General features: G+C 41.2%; 1 protein-coding gene and 2 long non-coding RNA genes across 4 annotated transcripts in view; 2 read left to right on the top strand and 1 right to left on the bottom strand.

Moving 5' to 3' along the window:
- LOC121387472 overlaps positions 1-11,555 on the top strand; it is a 37,876-nt gene extending 26,321 nt beyond the window's left edge. The window contains exons 2-4 of the long non-coding RNA XR_005959822.1: positions 5,420-5,484; positions 6,307-6,354; positions 11,356-11,555. This is a non-coding gene — a long non-coding RNA (uncharacterized LOC121387472). The remainder of the gene's footprint in view (positions 1-5,419; positions 5,485-6,306; positions 6,355-11,355) is intronic.
- LOC121387473 lies at positions 5,574-7,894 on the bottom strand. Its single transcript, XR_005959823.1, has 2 exons — positions 7,649-7,894; positions 5,574-5,865 (listed from the first exon to the last, which is right to left on the bottom strand). It is a non-coding gene; the product is annotated as an uncharacterized LOC121387473 (long non-coding RNA).
- Positions 11,556-13,941: 2,386 nt separating the features above from the next.
- On the top strand, positions 13,942-25,670 carry LOC121387470. Of its 2 annotated transcripts, none has more exons than XM_041518596.1 (5): positions 13,942-13,987; positions 17,443-17,491; positions 18,040-18,195; positions 21,063-21,137; positions 23,908-25,670. In XM_041518596.1, exons 2-5 carry the CDS (start codon positions 17,479-17,481, stop codon positions 24,117-24,119), a joined length of 456 nt encoding a protein of 151 aa, XP_041374530.1. In that variant the 5' UTR covers positions 13,942-13,987; positions 17,443-17,478; the 3' UTR covers positions 24,120-25,670. The 2 variants fall into 2 exon arrangements, with proteins under 2 accessions (XP_041374530.1, XP_041374529.1); XM_041518595.1 differs by lacking the exon at positions 13,942-13,987 and adding an exon at positions 15,025-15,084.
- The last annotated feature ends 674 nt before the right edge of the window (positions 25,671-26,344 follow it).

The following is a 26,344-nucleotide window of genomic DNA, read 5'->3' as shown; positions in this document are numbered from 1 at the left end:
GACAGAACAGGTAGATTGTATTACTGATACTCCTTCCAGAACTGACCACCCTTAACTGACGTAGAAAACAAATACAGCTGTTATCAATGGAGATGGTGACAGAACAGGTAGATTGTATTACTGATACTCCTTCCAGAACTGACCACCCTTAACTGACGTAGAAAACAAATACAGCTGTTATCAATGGAGATGGTGACAGAACAGGTAGATTGTATTACTGATACTCCTTCCAGAACTGACCACCCTTAACTGACGTAGAAAACAAATACAGCTGTTATCAATGGAGATGGTGACAGAACAGGTAGATTGTATTACTGATACTCCTTCCAGAACTGACCACCCTTAACTGACGTAGAAAACAAATACAGCTGTTATCAATGGAGATGGTGACAGAACAGGTAGATTGTATTACTGATACTCCTTCCAGAACTGACCACCCTTAACTGACGTAGAAAACAAATACAGCTGTTATCATGGAGATGGTGACAGAACATTGTATTACTGATACTCCTTCCAGAACTGACCACCTTTAACTGACGTAGAAAACAAATACAGCTGTTATCAATGGAGATGGTGACAGAACAGGTAGATTGTATTACTGATACTCCTTCCAGAACTCTCCTTCCAGAACTGACCACCCTTAACTGACGTAGAAAACAAATACAGCTGTTATCAATGGAGATGGTGACAGAACAGGTAGATTGTATTACTGATACTCCTTCCAGAACTGACCACCCTTAACTGACGTAGAAAACAAATACAGCTGTTATCAATGGAGATGGTGACAGAACAGGTAGATTGTATTACTGATACTCCTTCCAGAACTGACCACCCTTAACTGACGTAGAAAACAAATACAGCTGTTATCAATGGAGATGGTGACAGAACAGGTAGATTGTATTACTGATACTCCTTCCAGAACTGACCACCCTTAACTGACGTAGAAAACAAATACAGCTGTTATCAATGGAGATGGTGACAGAACAGGTAGATTGTATTACTGATACTCCTTCCAGAACTGACCACCCTTAACTGACGTAGAAAACAAATACAGCTGTTATCAATGGAGATGGTGACAGAACAGGTAGATTGTTATCAATGGAGATGGTGACAGAACAGGTAGATTGTATTACTGATACTCCTTCCAGAACTGACCATATTTAACTGACATAGAAGACAAATACAGCTGTTATCATGGTGACAGAACAGGTGGAGATGGTGACAGAACAGGTAGATTGTATTACTGATACTCCTTCCAAAACTGACCGCTCTTAACTGACGTAGAAAACAAATACAGCTGTTATCAATGGAGATGGTGACAGAACAGGTAGATTGTATTACTGATACTCCTTCCAGAACTGACCACCCTTAACTGACGTAGAAAACAAATACAGCTGTTATCATGGAGATGGTGACAGAACAGGTAAATTGTATTACTGATACTCCTTCCAGAACTGACCACCCTTAACTGACGTAGAAAACAAATACAGCTGTTATCATTGGAGATGGTGACAGAACAGGTAGATTGTATTACTGATACTCCTTCCAGAACTGACCACCCTTAACTGACGTAGAAAACAAATACAGCTGTTATCAATGGAGATGGTGACAGAACAGGTAGATTGTATTACTGATACTCCTTCCAGAACTGACCGCCCTTAACTGACGTAGAAAACAAATACAGCTGTTATCAGTGGAGATGGTGACAGAACAGGTAGATTGTATTACTGATACTCCTTCCAGAACTGACCACCTTTAACTGACGTAGAAAACAAATACAGCTGTTATCAATGGAGATGGTGACAGAACAGGTAGATTGTATTACTGATACTCCTTCCAGAACTGACCACCCTTAACTGACGTAGAAAACAAATACAGCTGTTATCAATGGAGATGGTGACAGAACAGGTAGATTGTATTAACACCTGGACATTTGCGAACCGTATAATGGTTGTTTTACCACCGGAAATTTTATTAGAGGTCGAATCAGATTGGTTCTTACAAATATACTCTTCAAAAGAAGAAACGCAAAACCACATTGTCGTAACATTTGGAGAATTGATTTAATTATTGAATGGGGAGTCCGATAATTACCAAATGTTGCAGGATTGTTCACAATTCACTCTAGTCCATTGTGAGTAAGTGATAGGACACACCAAGGTCAAGGTCATCTGGACTCAATACCGGGTGTGGCCTCCGCGTGTGTTGACAACTGCCTGGCACCGCCTGCCCATTGAAGCAACCAGAGTACGGATGACGTCCCGGGGGATGGTGGCCCACTCGGCCTGCAAGGCTGCTGCCAGCTCAGGCAGGGTCTGGGGCTGTGGTTGTCGCTGTCGGAGGCGTCGGTCCAACTCGTCCCATAGATGCTCAATTGGGTTCAAATCCGGTGATATCGATGGCCAAGGAAGGACATTAATGTTGTTGTTCTGTAGGAAAGCCGTTGTGAGACGTGCTGTGTGAGGCCTGGCGTTGTCATGTTGGAACACTGCGTTGGCCATAACTGGAACGATGTGTGGCCGGAGGATCTGGTCAATGTAGCCCTGTGCATTCAGGTTGCCCTGCACGTGGACAAGGTCAGTTCTGCCAGTGTGTGAGATGGCTGCCCACACCATGACACTACCCCCGCCGAATCTGTCCACTTCCTGCACGCAGTTTGCCGCATAACGTTCACCACGACGCCTATACACGCGACATCTTCCATCATGACGTCGGAGCAGAAATCGGGACTCGTCACTGAACCACACCGGTCTCCATCGCAGTTGAGGCCATTGTCGATGAATCTGGCACCACTGCAGTCGGAGTCGACGGTGTTGTGGTGTAAAGATGACACCTCGAACTGGACGTCTGGCACGAATTCTTACCTCACGTAGGCGGTTCCGTACGGTCTAGTCTGATATCCTGCGCAAACCTGGTATTGCTGCGGCTGTGGAGGTGGCAGTAGTCAATCGTTCCCGAAGGTGGCGTACCCGGATGTAGCGGTCCTGCCCGGGGGTAGTGACCCGTGGTCGACCGGATCTAGGGAGGTCACGTGTTGATCCATGTTGCTGGCAACGGTCCCACAGTCTGGAGATGGTGCTTGGGGACACATGGAATGCCCTGGCAACGGCCGTTCTAGATTCGCCTGCGTCTAGTCGGCCGATGGCATTGTTTCTCTGCGGTTCACTGAGACGTGGCATGTCCTGGATTGTCAACTGTCGGCCAGATACAGAGGCCAAGCAAGCGAACACCCTGCACTTTTATACTGTCGGTGTTCATGTTGCACGTGCAGACAACGCACGTGCAGTGGTGACATGGTTTGCACGTGGCTGCGTTTTTGCGAATATTCACATTTTGGAACTTTATTGTACAGTAGCTGCGTTTTATCGAATGTAACCGTGGGAATGTGTTTGGGACATGCAATGACCTTATATTCACAAAGCATGAACCGGTAGGAAACATAAAATCGGAGTTATAACCCATTTGTACCCTTTTGCGTTTCTTTTTTTGAAGAGTATATGTTGAATTAGAATATGAAAAATTGCACAAACAATAGCCAACTCAAGGCGGTCTTTCTAATAGACACAAACGTTTGTTTTGCTCAACGACACCACTAGAGCATATTAATCACCGGCTATTGGATGTCAAACATTTGGTAATTCTGACCTGTAGTCGTAGAGGAAACCCGCTACATTTTACATATATGAATACCACTTAATTAATGCATGTGCGGATCCAAAGTCGGCATACCTCCAGGGAATATTGTTAGTAGACCTCCAGGGAATATTGTTAGCAGACCTCCAGGAATTATTGTTAGCAGACCTCCAGGGAATATTGTTAGCAGACTTCCAGGGAATATTGTTAGCAGACTTCCAAAGAATATTGTTAGCAGACCTCCAGGAAATATTGTTAGTAGACCTCCAGGGAATATTGTTAGCAGACCTCCAAAGAATATTGTTAGCAGACTTCCAAAGAATATTGTTAGCAGACCTCCAGGGAATATTGTTAGCAAACCTCCAAAGAATATTGTTAGCAGACCTCCAGAGAATATTGTTAGCAGATCTCCAGAGAATATATTGTTAGCAGACCTCCAGAGAATATTGTTAGCAGACCTCCAAAGAATACTGTTAGCAGACCTCCAAAGAATACTGTTAGCAGACCTCCAGGGAATATTGCTAGTAGACCAACAGCAGATATATGTTTTGTGCTAGGTTATTAATTAATTTATTTTCGATCAACCGTTCCAAATCATGCATCAAATTACCTCATGATAACTGCGCAATATTCTAGTAATTTGTATTTAATCCTACGGGGACATTCAACAGCACCACAAACGTCACCGCCCGCTACCGACCTCCTCCCACTTACCCCAAGCCTGTTCCTGTCCTGGGCGGAGCAAACGTCACCGCCCGCTACCGACCTCCTCGCACTTACCCCAAGCCTGTTCCTGTCCTGGGCGGAGCAGACGTCACCGCCCGCTACCGACCTCCTCGCACTTACCCCAAGCCTGTTCCTGTCCTGGGCGGAGCAGACGTCACCGCCCGCTACCGACCTCCTCGCACTTACCCCAAGCCTGTTCCTGTCCTGGGCGGAGCAGACGTCACCGCCCGCTACCGACCTCCTCGCACTTACCCCAAGCCTGTTCCTGTCCTGGGCGGAGCAGACGTCACCGCCCGCTACCGACCTCCTCCCACTTACCCCAAGCCTGTTCCTGTCCTGGGCGGAGCAGACGTCACCGCCCGCTACCGACCTCCTCGCACTTACCCCAAGCCTGTTCCTGTCCTGGGCGGAGCAGACGTCACCGCCCGCTACCGACCTCCTCGCACTTACCCCAAGCCTGTTCCTGTCCTGGGCGGAGCAGACGTCACCGCCCGCTACCGATCTCCTCGCACTTACCCCAAGCCTGTTCCTGTCCTGGGCGGAGCAGACGTCACCGCCCGCTACCGACCTCCTCGCACTTACCCCAAGCCTGTTCCTGTCCTGGGCGGAGCAGACGTCACCGCCCGCTACCGACCTCCTCGCACTTACCCCAAGCCTGTTCCTGTCCTGGGCGGAGCAGACGTCACCGCCCGCTACCGACCTCCTCCCACTTACCCCAAGCCTGTTCCTGTCCTGGGCGGAGCAGACGTCACCGCCCGCTACCGACCTCCTCCCACTTACCCCAAGCCCGTTCCTGTCCTGGGCGGAGCAGACGTCACCGCCCGCTACCGACCTCCTCGCACTTACCCCAAGCCCGTTCCTGTCCTGGGCGGAGGAGCCGGCGTAAATCGACACGTGCGCCCACGACAGGCGTGCGTTAAACCAGTTTGATCTGAATGTGCACGTTAAGCCCTGATCTGAAGCCAGCGCTTTACCACTGGGCTATGTTCCACCGACGTTACAATTTCAAAGACTCAATTTTGTTTGGTTTAGTTTTATTATTATTATTGTTTTCTTCTAGGATTCGCAGTTTGAAGGTCGAGATCGCTAGGAAGCTAAAGGATTTGGATCAATGTCTGTCACCTCGTAAGATTTATACACATGACTTTTTTTTATATTATATTGATGCTGTTCTGCTTCTGTCTCACATCATCCACAATTAACTAAACTGCATTAGTCTGGGCGTCTTTATTTTAAAAACACCACAAATAATAATAATAATAATGGTGGTGGTGGTGGTTTGTCTCATTATATTGATGTTTATCAACCATTTAGCTTTGTTTGACGCCCATTAGCAAATAACATATTGGTTAATATTGGTTAATATTGTTTCTCTCTCTCCCTCTCTCCGCTCTCTGCTCGCTCTCTCTCTCCTCGCCCGCTGTCTCTGTGTCTCTGTGTCTCTGTGTCTCGGTGTCTCTGTCTCTCTCCCTCCCTCCCTCTCTCTACTGTGTTCGCATATAACACCTATGAAAGAAAGAAGTGTTTTATTTAACGACGCACTCAACACATTTTATTTACGGTTATATGGCGTCAGACATATGGTTAAGGACCACACACATTTTTTTTAGAGGAAACCCGCTGTCGCCACATAGGCTACTCTTTTTTACGACAGGCAGCAAGGGATCTTTTATTTGCGCTCCCCACAGGCAGGATAGCACAAACCATGGCCTTTGTTGAACCAGTTATGGATCACTGGTCGGTGCAAGTGGTTTACACCTACCCATTGAGCCTTGCGAAGCACTTCAGGGTTTGGAGTCGGTTCTGGATTAAAAATCCCATTGGGATCCGAACCCAGTACCTACCAGCCTGTAGACCGATGGCCTTATTAAATCAAATAAAAAAAAATAAAAAATTGAAAAATGAAATACATACGTCAGTGTTTCATTTTTTATTTTTTATTTTAAGCATCTACCACAACTACAAAACCTACAACAACAACGACCCCTTTACAAGGTAATAAAAGTGTTTGTTTTATTAAAAATGTTTTAAACAAGACAACATCCTCGCATCCTGCACGAGTGAATTGATGTTGTCCTTCCCGAAAGCATCAATTCACTCGTGCAAGATAAATGGTATTGTCGAGTAACGAGTTGGGTATTTTATGTATTACCCGTTATCATATACTATCTTACAATTTCAGTCCAATCAAAGTATGTGATTGTTTTTTAGGTGTATTAACAGTGTGTATTTATGTGGGTATTCAGGGGCCCGCGCTCCCGCTTTGTGTGTAACAAAAAAATCAACCTTCACCGAGGGGATTCGAACCACGGACTCAGTACGATAGTCCAGCGCTCTACCAACTGAGCTAATAGGGAAATTCCCACTAGCTACTGCCAGTAGGAGCACTTTATACCAACACTACTACATACTCCCCCCTCAAGTGAAGCTACGTCTCGGAGCTGTGGGCCACGGGCAGTTGAACTGTTACGGGTCCTGACTGGGTTATAATTGTATTCTTGTGTTAACACACCCAGTCCCTATGTCGGCTCCAAAATTATGTAACAGCATCAACAAAACAGTAGTCGATAGTGATGGTTTATTTCCTAGGGTTCAACATAAAAAAAAACCTATAAAAAAATAAAATAGTACAACAATATTAAGCTGGGTCATGAAAACTTTCATAAATAATATATTACATTGCAGAATAATAAAGTGTTTTAGTTTGTAATAATCAATATTGTAGAGTATAACAAAGGTTCAACATATCATGGTACATAAATGAACTTACGTCCATTGTGATTAACTTTCATACATATAATATGGCATACATAATATAACATACATAAAGAACATGCATATAATATATCCATAATAGTAATGTTATGAAGAATGTGTGTTTTCCACCTACCAGGTATATGGACCTGGGCTTCCAATAAGTCAATACGGTCAATTCCGTTAAAAATACACATCTTAGAATCAAATATCAAAACCATACTACAGTACAATAAACTCAAATACATTTGTTACAAAGCCATGGTAATTCAAACCACCGTAAATGTCGTCTAAATAAAAACACATTTCCTAACACAATCCAAACCCCCAAAATGGTTATTAAAATACATACAGGTAAACAATGAAAATAGCGCATACCATAGATATTAAATAATTATAACCCTGTTTTAGTTGATCGTTAAAGATAATCGAGAGTAAACGTTAATACGTTCAAACCAATACTAAATCTTATATTATACACGAACTCATATACCATGAAATATAAATACTATTAATTCAATCAAAACACACTAACCTGGACGACAGACAACCCGATCCGCCAACACCCAGTAATAAGTGACGTTTCCCCAACACACCCCGTCTATTTATGTAACTACACGACGGACAAATCGTGCGCGTGCTACGTGCTCGTACAGTTAGTGTTATCTATGCTGTACGCTGTATATCGATTTTGTATCCCATAGTGTAAACAAATCGTATTTTCTAAATTTCTATTATAATTTAGTTGCGGCCAACATATTGTAATGAAATTTCCTTTTCGGGTCCCAATCTGGGGACCACGGGTTCGGCTACCCCTTTCGGTTGTAGACTTTTGCTGGTACTAAGAGTCTATTAATAATTCTCTAGAAGGCTGAAATTACTATAAACCAGACCGTCTTGGCTAGCACAGAAAACCCAAACTAACAAACAAACAGATTACACATTTATTCGAGGGCGTACAAACAAATAACAAATATGTATGGTAGTCCTCCAAGATCCATATATGAATTGATTACCACTAAATAAATAAATTTACACCCACATATCCATACAAATAAATATTTATATTTAGGGACGTGTATGAACGTGTCGTGGATAATCCCCGACGAAGAGAATATTCGCGGAATTAAATTTACATCTGCAGGACAGCACACACCAAATAATTAGGTTCTACACCTTACACGATTACCCATCCATGCCGGTGTACACTAACTCCGTTAAATCATATATATTAGACAGGCCCCTTCAAAGCTATTTTTAACCAAAACACCCTATTAAAGCAGTCGTTAATCCATATAATTAGGACTCACTTATTCGGAATGGGGTTACAAACCATCGACAATGACGAAGACTGCTTATTAAAATCAACGAGATCCTAATTTAATCAGGTTTAATTTATTCAGACGGGTCGTCCGTCCTCTAACTCGGCCAAAACGATTAAGTGGACAGTTCGTGCACGGTAAAAACACGGAATTATATATGGGACGATTACACCTTACACGTAACACGGGTCATTGCCCGACTCGCTTTACGTAGTTAATTTATAATTTTAATAACCGAAACTTATAAGATATACATTGGTTAAACGTATGTATAAATGGGCAGACAGCTAGGAATGGAAGCAAACATGTTTACATATATTATATAATATATATAAAACGAAAAACAACACAGCACACAAAAACTAACCTCACAGAAAAACAACCTGAGCGCAAGTGGGGATGAATAACGTGCGTCGAAAAATAATCTAACTTGACCAACCTGATTGGTTGATTCAGTCAGGCCACACTCTTGCACGGACTTCTGCCGACAACATTTAAAACGGTTGCACGACACTTGTTGTATTATCCCTCGTAGCAATGAGAAAATAACGTTCCTGATATCCATAAGTGAGTAGAGTTAGATCATGCTGTTTATGTAATTAGTAAGAGATATAATCAGAATCTTAACTGAATATAATAACCAAAGAAAATATGAAAAGATAGACAGACTGAAAACCAGGAACGCTACAATATTACTAAAACATTAAACATAATACAACTATGTACATACATAACCCTCCCCCTAATAAAACCATCTACCACGTGTGAAACAAACAAATGGACACAGCGAGTCTCGTCTTTAACGCCACTGTACGTCAGAATTGTCAAATTATCAAATCTAGTAGCATATGGGGAACAGATCATTGTGCTCCAGTGGTGTCGTTAAACAACAGCAGAAAATAGTCTCCAGGTAAGGTAGGAATATACGAAATAGTAGTTCCAGTGACATCTACTTTGCTCTACGTCACCACAACAAAGTACAGGGTGGGTTCATTTCACATAGGGGCGTCGGGTTTCTTCGTGTAGCGTTGGTTCTGGTTAACAACATGTACGTTAAATGTCATGACTGGACTCGGAGAATAATCAAACTAAAGCTCTGTGGCATAAGATTTACGGGGAGCGGGGATGGGGGGGGGGGATGTATTTTAGACATAGTAGCTGGCTACCATTTGGTCGTCGACGATTGCCGAAGTATTGCACACAGTCATCTCTAGCTCTCCCCTACAACAAAAAAAGAAGGGGAGGGCTAGAGAAAACTCGAGCTAACCAAATCGTATTTCATCGGGTTAAGTTACGAAACGCCCCTGCCGTTTCAAAAAGCACGCATTAAATAGGGTCACACTTAAGAAGCGCCCCTGCCGTTTTGAAAGAAAGAAAGAAATGTTTTATTTAACGACGCACTCAACACATTTTATTTACGGTTATATGGCGTCTGAAATATGGTTAAGGACCAGACAGATATTGAGAGAGGAAACCCGCTGTCGCCACTTCATGGGCTACTCGTTTCTATTAGACAGGATAGCACATACCACGGCCTTTGATGTACCAGTCGTGGTGCACTGGCTGGAGCGAGAAATAGCCCAATGGGCCCACTGACGGGGATCGATCCCAAACCGACCGCGCATTAAGCGAGCGTTTTACCACTGGGCTACGTCTCGCCCCCCACCACTGGGCTACGTCTCGACCCCCCCCCCCCCCCCCCCCCCCCTCGCCGTTTTGAAAGCCCGTATTAAATAGGGCCACACTTACGAAGCGCCCATGCCGTTTTAAAAGCACGCATTAAATATAATAGGGCTACACTTACAAAGCGCCCCTGCCGTTTTGAAAGCATGTATTAAGTATAATAGGGCTACACTTACGAAGCGCCCCTGCCGTTTTGAAAGCATGTATTAAGTATAATAGGGGCCACACCTGTCATTGGTGAGATATGTCACCGGACTAAAATGTTGTTTTCTTGTGTTATCTAGTCGATCCCTACAACGAAACATTTCTCAATGATAAAGTTAAAGTTTGTTTTGTTTAACGACACAACCAGAGCATATTGATATCTTAATCATTATCACTGACATAGTCCAGTGGTAAAGCGCTCGGTCGGTTTAGTATCGATCCCCGTCGGTAGGCCCTTTGGGTTACTTCTCGTTCCAGCCAGCGCCCCACGACTGGTATATCAAAGACCGTGGTATGTGCTATCCTATCTCTGGGATGGTGCATATAAACGATCCCTTGCTACTAATGGAGACAAATATAGCGGGTTTCCTATCTAAGACTATGTAAAAATTACAAAATCTTTCACTTCCAATAGCCAATTATTAATACGTCAATGTGCTCTAGTGGTGTCGTTAAACAAAACAAACTTTAAACTTTATATATCTCCCAAGGCCCATGATACAACCCCCCCCCCCCCCTCAAAAAAAATAAAAAAAATAAAGAAGAAGTTTTTTAAAGTGCTAAATCCCAACAAGCATAACGACAAGGGAAATCGATGGTACGGTTTTGACCTTTTTTGTTCTTTACCGGCCTTGGTGGCGTAGTGGTTAGGCCATCGGACTACAGGCTGGTAGGTACTGGGTTCGTATCCCAGTCGAGGCATGGGATTTTTAATCCAGATACCGACTCCAAACCCTGACTGAGTGCTCCGCAAGGCTCAATGGGTAGGTGTAAACCACTTGCACCGACCAGTGATCCATAACTGGTTCAACAAAGGCCATGGTTTGTGCTATCCTGCCTGTGGGAAGCGCAAATAAAAGATCCCTTGCTGAAAGAGTAGCCCATGTAGTGGCGACAGCGGGTTTCCTCTCAAAATCTGTGTGGTCCTTAACCATATGTCTGACGCCATATAACCATAAATAAAATGTGTTGAGTGCGTCCTTAAATAAAACATTTCTTTCTTTCTTTTTGTTCTTTCGTTTTCTTCTTTCAGATTGTCCCGACGTAATTGAAAATTATTGCACTTCACGTGAGACCTGCGAAACCAGACGTGAAGAAATTCTGGACCAGTATAGCTGCCCTATACAGGGTGATGTGTGTTGTAGGCTCGCAACCTAATAATCGATCGACGACATGATAATCGATCGCCCAAACTTAAAGATGTCAACTCGTTAAATAAATAAAGTGTCATGATGATCGATTTCTGTCGTTCTCGTTACCGGGGCGGGACGTAGTACTAGCCATGTGGTAAAGCGCTCGCTTGATGCACGGTAGGTTTGGGGATCGATCCCCGTCGGCGGGCCCATTGGACCATTTCTCTTTCCAGCCAGTGCACCACGACTGGTATATCAAAGGTCGTGGATCTTTTCTATGTACTATCCCACAGACAGGATAGCACATACCACGGCATTTGATATACCTATCGTGGTGTACTGGCTGGAACGAGACATGGGCCCATCGACGGGGATCGATCCCAGACCAACCGCGCATCAAGTGCGTGCTTTACCACTGGGCTACGTCACACCCCATAAGTTCTTAGCACGTCCACAAGCCGTTTGACGGACGGACCCTAGATCCGCCCTTGATGAGGAGCTGCTTAGAGACGGTACTACTGAGTGATTTAGCTCAGTGGGTAGAGCGCTCGGCTGAGATGCTTTTGTATGAATTTTATACTGGGGGCCATCCACATACGTATTAGTTCAAAGTCCAGTGTCAAAAGGTTGGGGGGGGGGGGCGGGGGTGATGTGTGTGTCTCTGTGTGTGTGTGTGTGTGTGTGTGTCTCTCTCTCTCTCTCTCTCTCTCTCTCTCTCTCTCTCTCTCTCTCTCTCTCTCTCTCTCTCTCTCTCTGTGTGTGTGTGTGTGTGTGTGTGTGTGTGTTGTTTTTGTACAATTTGATTAAAATCGGCTCCACCGGGTCTTTAATTTCCAGTAGTACAGGCCAGTGGAGCTGATTTTAATCAGATTGGTTTTTGGGGGAGGTTTTGGGGGAATGTGAGTTTGGGGTGACATATAATATGTCCGTTGGTGTGTGTGTGTGTGGGGGGGGGGGGGGGGGGGGGGGTTGTAGGGATTTTTTTTTGGGGGGGGTTGGGGACATTTAATATCTTCATTGACTTGGTGACATTTGGGGGAGTATTGCCGTATATAACGCATGTTGGCTTATTTTTAATGTACTGTAGTTTTCCTTTCTTAAACTTAGCACTCCTGCCTAGAAATTGTAGGTGTCCCTTTTTTTAACACGTTCCACCCTCTCCCTAAAAAAAACCCTGCCTCCGACCCCGTTCAGCACAAATGTGTTAAAACGTCTTGCTTTTTTTTAACAACCCTGATTTGGGACACAGCCAGCCCCCAGTATAAAATAGTTCTTGCTCATGTTTAGCATGGGCAGCCTGTGTGACAGACACGCAACTTGTCATTGACGGGAGAGATCTGGCCCAGTCGCTAGAGCTTGTATTGAAGGATCGAATCACGTGGTATGTGCTGTCATGTGTGGGAAAGTGCAGATAAAAGATCCCTTGCTACTAATGGAAAAAAATGTAACGTGGTTCCTTTTAGACAACGTGTCAAAAATTGACAAAACAAAACGTCAACCCTTTTGTCTCGGTGTCCAGTAAAACACAAACACCAAACATCCATCTACAATGTATATGGTTAAATATACTGCCACCACTTATGTGTTGTTTACAGATATTCCGTTCCTTTAATCTGGGACACAACACTGTACAAACTAGACCGAATATTCCTGTCTCTGTAAAAACCATAAAATATAGATATAAATATTAAATAGACAAACATGCAGACAAAGTATTAAAAAACATGAATATAAAATATGAAATAGCTTTACAGACAGAGAAATATTCGGTCTATGTACAAACGTAACTCATTCACAAAATGTGGCACATAGCCGTGGTAAAGCGCTCGCTTGATGCGCGGTCGGTCTAGGGTCCACCCCCGTCGGTGGTCCCATAATTGCGGCCATTACTCGTCCCAGCCAGTGCACCACCACTCCCCCCCCCCCCCCCCCCCCCCAATTTTTGGAAAGCTATGCATTATGTTGTTATATGCCTAAAACACGAGTTGGTCTAATTAAAATGCTTAAAGTTCCAAATAAAACGTTGGCATGACAGTAGTTATTGTAATTATGCTTTCTTCAGTAATAGGCGGGCGTGACGCAGTCTGATTAAAAAGATCCCTTGCCGCTAATCGAAAAGAGTAGCCCATGAAGTGGCGACAGCGGGTTTCCTTCCTCAATATCTCTGTGGTCCTTAACCATATGTCCGACGCCATATAACCGTAAATAAAATGTGTTGAGTGCGTCGTTAAATAAACCATCTCCTTCCTTCCTTCCTTCTCATGACTACGAGTCACAATTACCAACTGTTTGACATCCAATAGCCGTTGATTAATTAATCAATATGCTCTAGTGGTGTCGTTAAACAAAACAAAATTTTCAACTTTAACTTTAACGTTAAACTTTATTTCTTTTTACTGTTTACAATGCTTTAAGATATTTTGCGGGTCTCCTATTTTTGTCGGAGGAACTTACAACACGAAAACTACTTTCCGGTATTAGCTATTTATAGACTGGGAAATACCAATACGGAAGTCGAAACCAGCTTATTGAGTAAGTTTAATTCAGCTTTTAGTTTCAATATTTTCAAAAAATCCCACTAGTTTTCTAGAGATTTTACCCTGAATTATAACAAACAAATGCATAAAAATAATTTCGTTTTCTACTTTATATTCATACATAATTTATATCACTAATTCGGGTACCGTAGGCGTACTCAGTACAATGTAACTGTAAGTGTAACGGTACAAAATCGCAATTCATTATTCAGTAATTAATCAATTGGCTGGTATTTTAATTTTTAGTCCGAATCAGATTTAGAAAATGCGTGGGTTATTTTAATTGGGTCCAACTTGGACTAGCTGGTATTTTAATTTTTAGTCCGAATCAGACTTTAAAAATGTGTGGGTTATTTGAATTGGGTCCACCTTGGACTAGCTGGTATTTTAACGAATACACGTATAATAAAAAAGTTAAAGTTTGTTTTGTTTAACAACACCACTAAAGCACTTGACGTATTAATCATCAGCTATCATGCTGCTATGGGATGTAGCCAGGATTTTATATTGGGGGTGGGGTGGGGGTGGGGGGCAACCCATATTGGGGGAGGGTCACCCCACATTGTGAATATATGTATGTATGTTTGATTTTATAAAATATAATAGTGGTTTTTTTTTAAAGAGGTTTGATTGAGGGCATGGCCCCTGCGCCCCCCCCCCCCCCACCATTGCTACCCCACTGAGTCTTAGAGAGATTATCCAATACATTATTTTCCATTAGTAGCAAGGGATCTTTTATATACACCCTTCCACAGACAGGATAGTACATACCACGGCCTTTGATATACAAGTGACAGACATGGTGCACTAGTGGGAATGAGAAATTTGTTTCATACACCTAGAGCACATTGATCAATTAATCATCGGCTATTGGATGTCACACAGTTGGTTATTCTGACACATTGTAATCAGAGAAAACCCGCTACATTTTTCCTAATGCAGCACGGTAATTTTTATATATGCACTTTCCCACAGGCAGGATAGCACATACGACAGCCTTTGGCCAGTTGTGACTGGTTGGAAGAAGAAAAAAAAACAATCAGTTGAATGGATCCACTGAGGTGGTTTGATCCTGTGACACAAGCACCTCAAGTGAGCACTCAACTGATGCTGATATGGCGGCAAGGCGGCAAGGGATCTTTTTGCTTTTATATACTGGGTATGCACATTCCCATAGACAGGATACTACATACCACAGCCAAACACTAATGCACATGTATTATGCAGTTAGCTCTTGGCATACTGATTGCACTATCCCACAGACAGGGTAACACATACCACAGCCAAACACTGATGCACATGTATTATGCAGTTAGCTCTTGCATACTGATTGCACCATCCCACATACAGGGTAACACATACCATAGGCTAGCCTTTGATATACCAGTCATGGTGCACTGGCTGAGGCAAGAAATAGCCCAATGGGCCCACCAACAGGAATCAATCTCAGACTGACCACGCACAAGGTGAGCACTTTACCACTGGGCTACGTCTCGCACACACACACACGCACACACACACCCCAGCCAACATATTATAAACATGTGAATAGGCACAAGAAAATGTCTGCAACTGGAGAGGTCAATTGTCTTAAGTTTTTTTCCTTTTACTAAATTTACTGAGAGTAGTTCGGTGGTGTTAATTTGTTGGTTTTGTTTGATGACACCACCAGCACAACTTTGATTAATTAATCATCGGCTATTGGATGTCAAATATTTGGTAATTGTGACTCGTAGTCAACAGAGGAAACCTGCTACATTTTTCCTAATGCAGCAAGAGATCATTTATATGCACCTTCTGACAGAATGGAAAGCACATATCACAGCCTTTGACTAGTTGTGATCAGGGTTGAAAATTATCAGTCACCCAGGCACCTTTATAGGCTAAGGACAACTAAGAATGTTACAAAGGTAGTCCATTGGGCGACCATCGATTTTATTGTCGTTGTCGGTATCGTTGTAAGTTTAAGCGATCTTCATGAAATAAGAATAGATTAGATCTAAAGTGACACCAAAACTTACATAACATAACCGTCCAAATATTACTGATCGTAATAAACAATAAGTACGTTTTAATTCTTTGTAATATGATACATCATATATTTTGGTAAAATGTTAGGGGTTTTTTGTGCTGCTTTTTTTTTTGGGGGGGGGGGTTGTCACGGATGTATTTTTCTTTCGATGTTATTTTATTAGTAGCCTACTACTGTAGCATTTACAATATCCAAATTAAACACACAAATGTGTCGTACTTAGTCTATAGGAGGACAGACGAGGAAATACTTTACTGGAGATTTTACCCCCTCTTTCATTGTCACAAGTTTATTTCATCTCTCTTGCATCATTACAAAGAGAGCTGCGACCCCTAGACTAGTTTATATACTAAAGCACATGCAGCTCTGCCGTTATTCTCTCTGTATTGCATTATTTATTTGTTTTACTTCAGAAACAATGCAAGTCAAGATGCATACTTTGGTTGTTCTAGCATTTTGTCTCTACCCCTGTATTAAAAATGAGATTTAATATGTATATTTTAATGGTAGTTTGTAAAGAAACATTTTTATTTATACTGGATTTCTTTTTTCAAAAAGTGTTGAGTTATTATAGGTTTAAAACTTAATAACATGTTTTATATTAATTTTAACTTTATTCTTTATGTCAATTCATCGGTTTCCATTTGAAGCAAACAGACTATATACGATGAGCACATGGTTATTATTCAACAAAGAACATTCTAGTTTTGAATTTGGCTATGCAGTTAAATGTGAATGTGATAACTGGAGGGCTAGTTGAATTGGAGAAGGGCCAGTAAGATTTTTCTTCAATTGGCCCTGTTGGCCACTGTGGTTTTCATGTTAATTTTCAACCCTGTGTGATGCACTGGTTGTAATTAGAAAAAAGGGTAATGCATACTCTTTAAATATTGGGGGGTGGGGGGCAGTGCCCCACCTGGCTCTCCACTTGTGATACCCATGATATGTTCACTAATGGTACAAGAGCTGTAATAGTGGACTATATTTCACACTGCCTAATAAATAGGGTGTGCAGCTTTAAATGAGTGAGGGGCAGGAATTGGCTCAATCGGTTGAGTGCTTGCTTGAGGTGCTTGCGTCGCAGGATTGAACCACCTTTGTGGATCCATTCAACTGATTGTTTTGTTTTCTTGTTCCAACCAGTGCACCACAACTGGACAAAGGCTGTGGTATCATATGTGCTTTCCTATCTGTGGGAAAGTGCACATAAAAGATCCCATGCTGCATCAGGTAAAATGTAGCGGGTTTCCTCTGATGACTATGATGTATCAGAATGACCAAATGTTTGACATCCAATTGCCGATAATTAAGTAATCAATGTGCTCCAGTGGTGTTGTTAAACAAAAGCACTCTTTTAAATGAGTGAAAGTAGATAGGGGCCTATTGCACCTTTAACAAATTTCTCTTGTTTATTTCAGCTGAATACTCACACATTGCTATTGTGCTGTGAACTCATGGCCCACACAAGTAAGTAGAGAAAGAAAAGTTGAAAACCGGTCTCAGTGGCGCAGTGGTTAAGCCATTGGACTACAGGCTGATAGGTACAGGGTTCGCAGCCCGGTACCGGCGCTAACCCAGAGAGAGTTCTTAAGAGGTCAGTGGGTAGGTGTAAGGCCACTACACCCTCTTGTCTCTCACTAACAACTAACACACTGTCATGGACAGACAGCCCAGATAGCTGATGTGTGTGCCCAGGACAGCGTGCTTGAACCTTAATTGGATATAAGCACAAAAATAAGTTGAAATGAAAGTTAAGAAAGAAAAGTTGACATTAGTTTTGTTTAACGACACCACAGTGGTGTCGTTAAACAAAACAAACTTTGTTGTTGTTATTGTTATTGTTGTTTTTGTTGTTGTTATTGTTATTGTTGTTTTTGTTGTTGTTATTGTTCTTACTGGTGTTGTTGTTGCTGTTGTTGTTATTGTTGTTATTGCTGTTGTTATTTTTGTTGTTGATATTGTTGTAATTGTTGTTATTTTTATTGTTATTGTTGTTGTTGTTATTGTTTTTGTAGATTGGAATACCGTTATGAAAATAGAAGGAAATGATCAAGTTCAGATTGGGAGTGGTAGGGTGATGGGTAGTAAATCGAAGAAACCCAAATCAAAACCTGCAAAAGGAAAGGAGTTGCCTGCCCTTGCCGAGTCAGAAGAATTAGAAGAAATCCGCAGTGAGTCAGGTTTCTTTACTTTACAAATATCTCCCCTGACAAAACAAATATCTCCCCTGTTAAAACAAATATCTCCCCAGACAAAACAAATATCTCCCCTGACAAAACAAATATCTCCCCTGTTAAAACAAATATCTCCCCTGACAAAACAAATATCTCCCCTGTTAAAACAAATATCTCCCCAGACAAAACAAATATCTCCCCTGACAAAACAAATATCTCCCCTGTTAAAACAAATATCTCCCCAGACAAAACAAATATCTCCCCTGTTAAAACAAATATCTCCCCAGACAAAACAAATATCTCCCCTGACAAAACAAATATCTCCCCTGTTAAAACAAATATCTCCCCAGACAAAACAAATATCTCCCCTGTTAAAACAAATATCTCCCCTGTTAAAACAAATATCTCCCCAGACAAAACAAATATCTCCCCTGTTAAAACAAATATCTCCCCAGACAAAACAAATATCTCCCCTGTTAAAACAAATATCTCCCCTGTTAAAACAAATATCTCCCCTGACAAAATTCCTTCCTGCCTTTTGTAGTGTTTTCATCTCATTCCGACAATGTAAATATTTACAGGTAAGTTGTCACTAATTTACAACTAAACTACAGACCTTGTACAACTAAGTTACATGTAATTTACAATTCAATTACATCTAATTTACAACAAAATCACATCTAATTAACAGCTAAGTTACATGTAATTTACAATTCAATTACATCTAATTTACAACAAAATCACATCTAATTAATAGCTAAGTTACATGTAATTTACAATTCAATTACATCTAATTTACAGCTAAGTTGCATATCAACACATTTAATTTATGGTCATATGGATAAGGACCACACAGATATTGAGAGAGGAAACCTGCTGTCACCACTTCATGGGCTACTCTTTTCGATTAGCAGCAAGGGATCTTTTATGTGCACCATCCTATGGACAGGATAGTACATACCAAGGCCTTTGTTATACCATTTGTGGAGTACTGGCTGGAATAATAAATAGCCCAGTGGGCCCACCAATGGGGATTGATCCTAGACCGACCACACATCAAGCGAACGTTCTACCACTGGGCTATGTCTCACCACTTCCATTATCGGAGTAACTTAAGAATTTATCTCCCACTGCCATTTTTAAAACAATTGCCCAAAGATGGCAATTTGGAGCCTGCCTGTGGACATATTTTTTAATGTAACATTTGCAGCAAATAAACATGACTGAAAGGTTTTTTTGCTGTATGTAGACATATTTCAAATGTACCAATGTTAAATATTGGCAGACAATGCAGACCTGGTGTATATATTTTGCCATTGCTGTGGAGATTTCAGAAGAATTAGAAGAGATTCGCGGTGAATCAGCTCAAAAGGTCCGTCGGTGATGCTCTGCTATATATCCTATATATTTAATTTTCTATGATTGTGGACACTACATGTGTATCACACTACATTGTATTTAATTTTCAAACAATATATCCTATATTTAATTTCCCATTGATACCTGTAGGAGTCACCATATACCCTATATATTATTTAATTTTCCATTGATAGGAGTCACCATATATCCTACATATTATTCCAGGATTACGATATTGCCAGTAAATTATTTTGATAAATTATTTAGCTATAACTAAAGTCTGGGTCTTTTTAGCGCCAATGTGCATTCTTGCAGTTACTGACGTTCTTGGTCCAAACTTTAGTCTGTATATATTATAACTTTGAGGACTTAGTATATTAGTAATAATTATTATAGTGTGAGTTACCTGTCCCAGGTGAATAAGACTCAGTCTTTTAAGGTACTTTAAGAATTGTGGTATATTTCATAGCCTAAAAGTAACCTAGTCATATCTGTTTAATTATTCATGTGAATTTTATCACTAAATGAATCAGTGAACATACAGTTCAACTGTGTATGTGTTTTGAGGTTATTGTTCAATAAATATTGGTGAATGTTAATCTTGTTGGTGATCTTTTGCCTTCATAGTTAGTAATTATGGCCATTTACAAGGACACTTTCTGATCCAAGGTCATCACAATATATCTTATATATTTATTTTCGCATCGATAGGAGTCACCTATATCCAACATATTAATTTCCCATCGATAGGAGTCACCATATATCCTATATATTTAATTTCCCATTGATAGGAGTCACCATATATCCTATATATTTAATTTCCCATTGATAGGAGTCACCATATATCCTATATATTTAATTTCCCATTGATAGGGGTCACCATATATCCTATATATTTAATTTCCCATTGATAGGGGTCACCATATATCCTATATATTTAATTTCCCATTGATAGGGGTCACCATATATCCTATATATTTAATTTCCCATTGATAGGGGTCACCATATATCCTATATATTTAATTTCCCATTGATAGGGGTCACCATATATCCTATATATTTAATTTCCCATTGATAGGGGTCACCATATATCCTATATATTTAATTTCCCATTGATAGGGGTCAACATATATCCTACATATTTAATTTCCCATGTTTACATCACCATATAATTAGGCTATACATTTAATGTTCCATTAACTGGGGTAACGATATACATGTATATCCTATATATTTAATTTTCCATGATTGGGGTCACTAAACATCACATGTCATTTCCAATGATTGAGATCATCATCATATATTTTATTTCCGAAAATTGGGTGTGAAACAGTTGCACCACTTTCGCAATGCCCACCCCACCAACACTGGCTTCAACAATAATCCAATATTTTGATGGTTCTTTTCTTGGTCTGATTTTGTTGTTGTTTATATTTAAAATACATTTTAAATTAAAGGACAGTTTTCTTTTCTATGACTTTGCTTTTCATGTCTTTTAATTACAGAATCACACCGAACAGTCACAGACAGGCAACTTAAGGATATTTCTACCCATACTAGGAAACAATGGAAACCAATGTGTAAGCAAAGTATAATTATAGTGATTTTCTTAACGTTTCTTACTCCCTCGCGGTATTGTTTTCAATCTCCAATCTAGTTGTCGGTGGACCCATTGGGCTATTTCTTGTTCCAGCCAGTGCTCCGCAGCTGATGTAACAAAGGCTGTGGTATGTACTATCCTGTCTGTAGGATGGTGCATATAAAAGATCCCTTGCTGTTAATCGAAAAGAGTAGTCCATGAAGTGGTGACAGTGGGTTTCCTCTCTCAATATCTGTGTGGTCCTTAACCATATGTCCGACGCCATATAACCGTAAATGAAATGTGTTGAGTGCGTCGTTAGATAAAGCATTTTCTTCCTTCCTTCCTTCCAGTCTAGTATTTTTTATTTTATGCCTTAGTGGCTTATGCACCAACCATTCTGTTTAATTCTTCTTCTGAAGATGTTGGGGTTTTTTTTTACTGACAAAACATCAATTTGTGGGTTTTTTACTTTTAACTTACATGTAGGTGTTTTCAGTGGAAACTATGTTTTTAATTTTATACTATAGAGTTTCTTCAAATACGTGATTATAATTAATTTGTTACTGTCATTTGTAACTACACTTCATATATATCTGTAGACGTTTTTAGTGTTTTTATGTCAATAATACCAGTTTGACTGAACATAGAAAGAAGGAAAACCTGCTATAGAAAAAAAAACCTGTTGGTAGGTCCTTTGGGCTATTTCTTGTTCCAGCCAGTGCACTACGACTGGTATATCAAAGGCCATGGTATGTGCTTTCCTGTCTGTGGGATGGTGCAAGATCCCTTGCTACTAATGGAAAAATATAGCGGCTTTCCTCTCTAAGACTATATGTCAAAATTACCACATGGTTGACATCCAATAGCCGATGATTAACAAATCAATGTGATCTAGTAGTGTCATTAAACAAAATTAACTTTAGTTTTTTTAGTTAATTTTTGTCAAGACATTGGTCAATATATAAATAAAACAGCAATAGGCTGCATTGCCCATCATGATGTATTTTATCTGCTCATGGAATTTAAAATGATATTTTATTGATTAGTTTGTTCTATATATCTCATTATGCCGGTGTTAATGTTTGTGGGACAGGACATATCCCAGTGGTAATGCACTCGACTGATAACCAGTTGGTCTAGGATCAATCCCCATTAATTGGGCTATTTTTTGTTCCAGCCAGTGCATCACAACTGGTGTATCAAAGGCTGTGGTATGTGCTATCCTGTATGTCTGATGGTGTATATAAAAGATCCCTTGCTACCAATGGAACTCCTGTCCTGGACGGACGAGCCGGCCGAGGCTTGGTCTGAATGTGCACGTAAAGCCCTATGACCTGACCTGACCTGACCAACAGAACAATATAGCGGGTTTCTTCTCTAAGACTATATGTCATAATTACACATTAGCTCATTATTAAATCAATGTGCTCTAGTGATGTCATTAAACAAAAAACAAAAAACTTCTTTTTGTTGTTGTTAATCTGTCTCTACTAGATTTTTTTATGTATGAATGATAAAAAAAGAGAAAATATCACTTCGAACTATGTGAGCAGACATCATAATGAGTGAGTATTGCTATTTTGTTTATATCTTGACCAACGCTTTTACAGTTTGAGCTTAAAAATATAAGATTTGTGTTGTTTTCATTTTATGTCAATCCAGAATGGAATTATTAGTCAATAAGACTTGAATGTTTTGCTGGTAAAGGAAACTAATGTTTGTTTGACATCACATCGTCTACAGTTTAAACCATGATGATTCGGTGGCACAAACAGACAGTGAGAGACAGACAGACAGACAGTGAGAGACAGACAGACAGAAAAACAGAGAGACATACAGAGAGAGAGAGAGAGAGAGAGAGAGAGAGAGAGAGAGAGAGAGAGAGAGAGAGAGAGACAGACAGACAGACAGACAGACAGACAGACAGACAGACAGAGAAAGAAGATAGAGAGAGAAGAGAGAGAGAGAAAAATGGAGATAGAGGAAAATAGACAGAGGAAGAGAGAAAGATAGAGGGAGAGAGACAGAAAGATATAGATAGAAATAGACCGACCACGACAGAGAGAGAGAGAAAGAGAGAGACAGACAGACAGACAGACAGAGAGAAGAGAGAGAGAAGATGGAGATAGAGGAAAATAGAGGGAGAGAGACAGAAATATATAGATAGAAATAGCACAGTGTTTTATTAATCATTGGCTATTGGATGTCAAACATTTGGTAACTGGGACATGTAACTCTAGAGAGGAAACCCGCTACATTTTTTTCCATTAGCAGCAAGGGCTATTTTATATGCTTCATCCACAGAACAAAACAGCACATACCACAGCCTTTGATAAGTCCACTCTGAGGAATCTATCTAAAACTGACCATGTATCAGGCAACATTGGGCTGTGTTCCACCACCCCTACCCCTACCCAGCCCTGGAGGGTTTTTTTTTTGTCTAGACTTTAAAAGTTCGGTCAGTTGAGTGCTGAGCCGAGATGCTTGCGTCACAGGGTCAAACCGCTTCTGTTGATCCATTCAACCGATTAGATTTGTTCTCGTTCCAACCAGTACACCACAACTGGTCAAAAGCCGTGGTATGTGTTTCCCTGTCTGTGGGAAAGTGCATATAAAAGATCCCTTGCTGCTAATGAAAAAATATAGCGGGTTTCCTCTGATGACCAAATGTTTCACATCCAATAGCAGATGATTAATTAATGAATGTGCTCTAGTGGTGTCGTTAAACATAACAAACAAACTTTTCCTCTCTTTTTTTTTTTTTTCAGTGAGGTACTTAGGTGTTGAAGACGAGGAGATAGATGCAATCAAAGTAGATGCACTTGGTCTAGGTGTCCCAGAATCAATGTACCAACTTCTCTTGTCCTGGAAGCGAGACGCCGGTGACAGGGCCACTGTCTCTAGGCTCCTGAAGGCGTTGGAGAAATCTGATATGAAGGAACTGTGGACACATTTGAAAGAGCACACTGGTGGCCATTAATCAGGGGCAGTGTTTTTAGTGGGGGGTTGTGGGGGGGGGGGTTGGGGTGGGGGGGGGGGGGGGGGGTGGTCGACTGAGTGTCCTGCAGTCCTGCCCTGTTTATATGTCGTGCCGTTGTTTGGTTGGTTCATTGGGCTATTTTTCTCGTGACTGCGAGTTCTTCTCCTTGACCTTTCCATCTCTGTATTTAAAAAAGGAGATTTAACTTATTCAACTTAATGGAAATTTGTGAAGAAACTTTGTATTTGCGAATAGGAATGGGTTTAAAGCGTACTGCTAATTATATGTTTTGATATATGTACGCTAATTCATCAGGGCCAGTTTGACGCAAACGCACCACACCATACCGGTATTATCGACTAACACATTACAAGATGAATATACTTGTGTATCAAGTACATTTTATTGTTTAGCATAATCAGTGACCGAGTTTAAAAGCTTCAGTTTGAGCTACCATAAACATTATGGCGATTAGAAACACATTTAACACAAAACCAGTTAGTGGTATTCTAAATACGAACATTTATTTAATGTGTAATTTTAGTCGTTAAAAAGGTTTTCTATTAATAAAAAAAACATGTTACAATGAATAGACGTCAACTCGGGGATAGTCTGTGAGCGGTCCCGTCTTTTCAGTGTTGATTTCCCGAACACTGCTTTTGTGTGTAACGTGCACATTCAGAGCAGGCAGTTGTAGCGCACGCCTGTCATGGGCGCAGGTGTCAATGTACGCCGGCTCCTTCGTCCAGGACATGAAAGGGGTTGGGGTTGGTGTGAGGAGGGACCGCCCGCGCTGGCAAGTGCAAGAGAGCACAAGCAGCCCAACTAGGGTATTGAATTTTGAATCTCCCATAAAATTAAGTTCAAAATGTTTAATTTTGCGCAGTTTTCTTGAGGTAATTTGGCGCATGATTTGAAACGGTTCATTGAAAGTAAATTTGAGAAGCCATTCGAGTAGTTTACACTTAGTTTGTCGAATTATAGCTCACACTGGAACGTTTCCTATTGGGGTCCGTCGTGGTTGGTTTCCCCAAAATTAACTTGATTTTCTTTCATCATTACATAGACATTCCTCCTGTGTGCTGTACTGAGTTAGCATATTACACTGGCGTAGCCACAAGGTGCATGGGGGAGGCGGTGTGTGTGTGTGGGGGGGGGGGGGCATATCCCATCAATCTCACCTCTCTTTTTTTCATCACCACATAATATATACTTCTGACGCCCTTTTACGCCATAACACGACTCATCGGCAGTGAGGGTTGTTCCGCCAATATAGAAAAATCCTGGTTACGCCAATGGTGCCTTAAAATGATCTAGATGTTTAGTATAATTCTCACATTATTAAATGGCGAAATTCAGTACCTGTCCAAAAATAGGGGGCTGGGCTCCCTAAATCCGCCCCTGATTTCTTTGAGATAAAGAGTTGACTACGGATGCATAATATTGATTTTTTTATTATAAGATTTTTATAGTTTCAAATTGTTGTTAAGTTAGGCTTTTATACTTGGAATTTTGACTACACAAGTCATTAAAATATATATTGCAATAGTCTTGGATTGTTTATTGTTTGTTTCACGTGATTCACGTCCCCGTTGTAGCTCCACGACTGTTATATTAAAGTCATTTGAGTTTCTAGCCATGGGTATCAAAGGCCGTAGTATGTGCTATCCTGCCTGTGGGATGGTGCATATAAAAGATCAAGGATCTTTTATATGCACCATCCGGTTCATCCCACAGACTAGAAGGCACATACCACGGTGTTTTATATACCAGTGGTGGTGCACTGGCTGGGACGGGGCACGGCTCACAATTATGAGACCACCGACGGGGGTGGACCCTAGACCGACCGCGCATCAAGCGAGCGCTTTACCACGGACTATGTTCCACATTTTGTGAATGAGCTACGTTTGTACATAGACCGAATATTTCTGTCTCTGTAAAGTCACACAGGCTGCTCTTGTTAAACACTCCCGTCAGTGAAAAGTCGCCTGTCTCTGTCACGTGGGCTGCTCTTGTTAAACACTCACGCCGGTGAAAAGTCGGCTGCTCTTGTTAAACACTCCCGTCAGTGAAAAGTCGCCTGTCTCTGTCACGTGGGCTGCTCTTGTTAAACACTCCCGCCAGTGAAAAGTCGCCTGTCTCTGTCACGTGGGCTGCTCTTGTTAAACACTCCCGCCAGTGAAAAGTTGCCTGTCTCTGTCACGTGGGCTGCTCTTGTTAAACAC

Source organism: Gigantopelta aegis, chromosome 13 (assembly GCF_016097555.1).
Source record: "Gigantopelta aegis isolate Gae_Host chromosome 13, Gae_host_genome, whole genome shotgun sequence".
Lineage (NCBI taxonomy): Eukaryota > Metazoa > Mollusca > Gastropoda > Neomphalida > Peltospiridae > Gigantopelta > Gigantopelta aegis.
The sequence above is the reverse complement of the archived record's forward strand: the minus strand, read 5'-3'. Positions and strand labels throughout refer to the sequence as shown.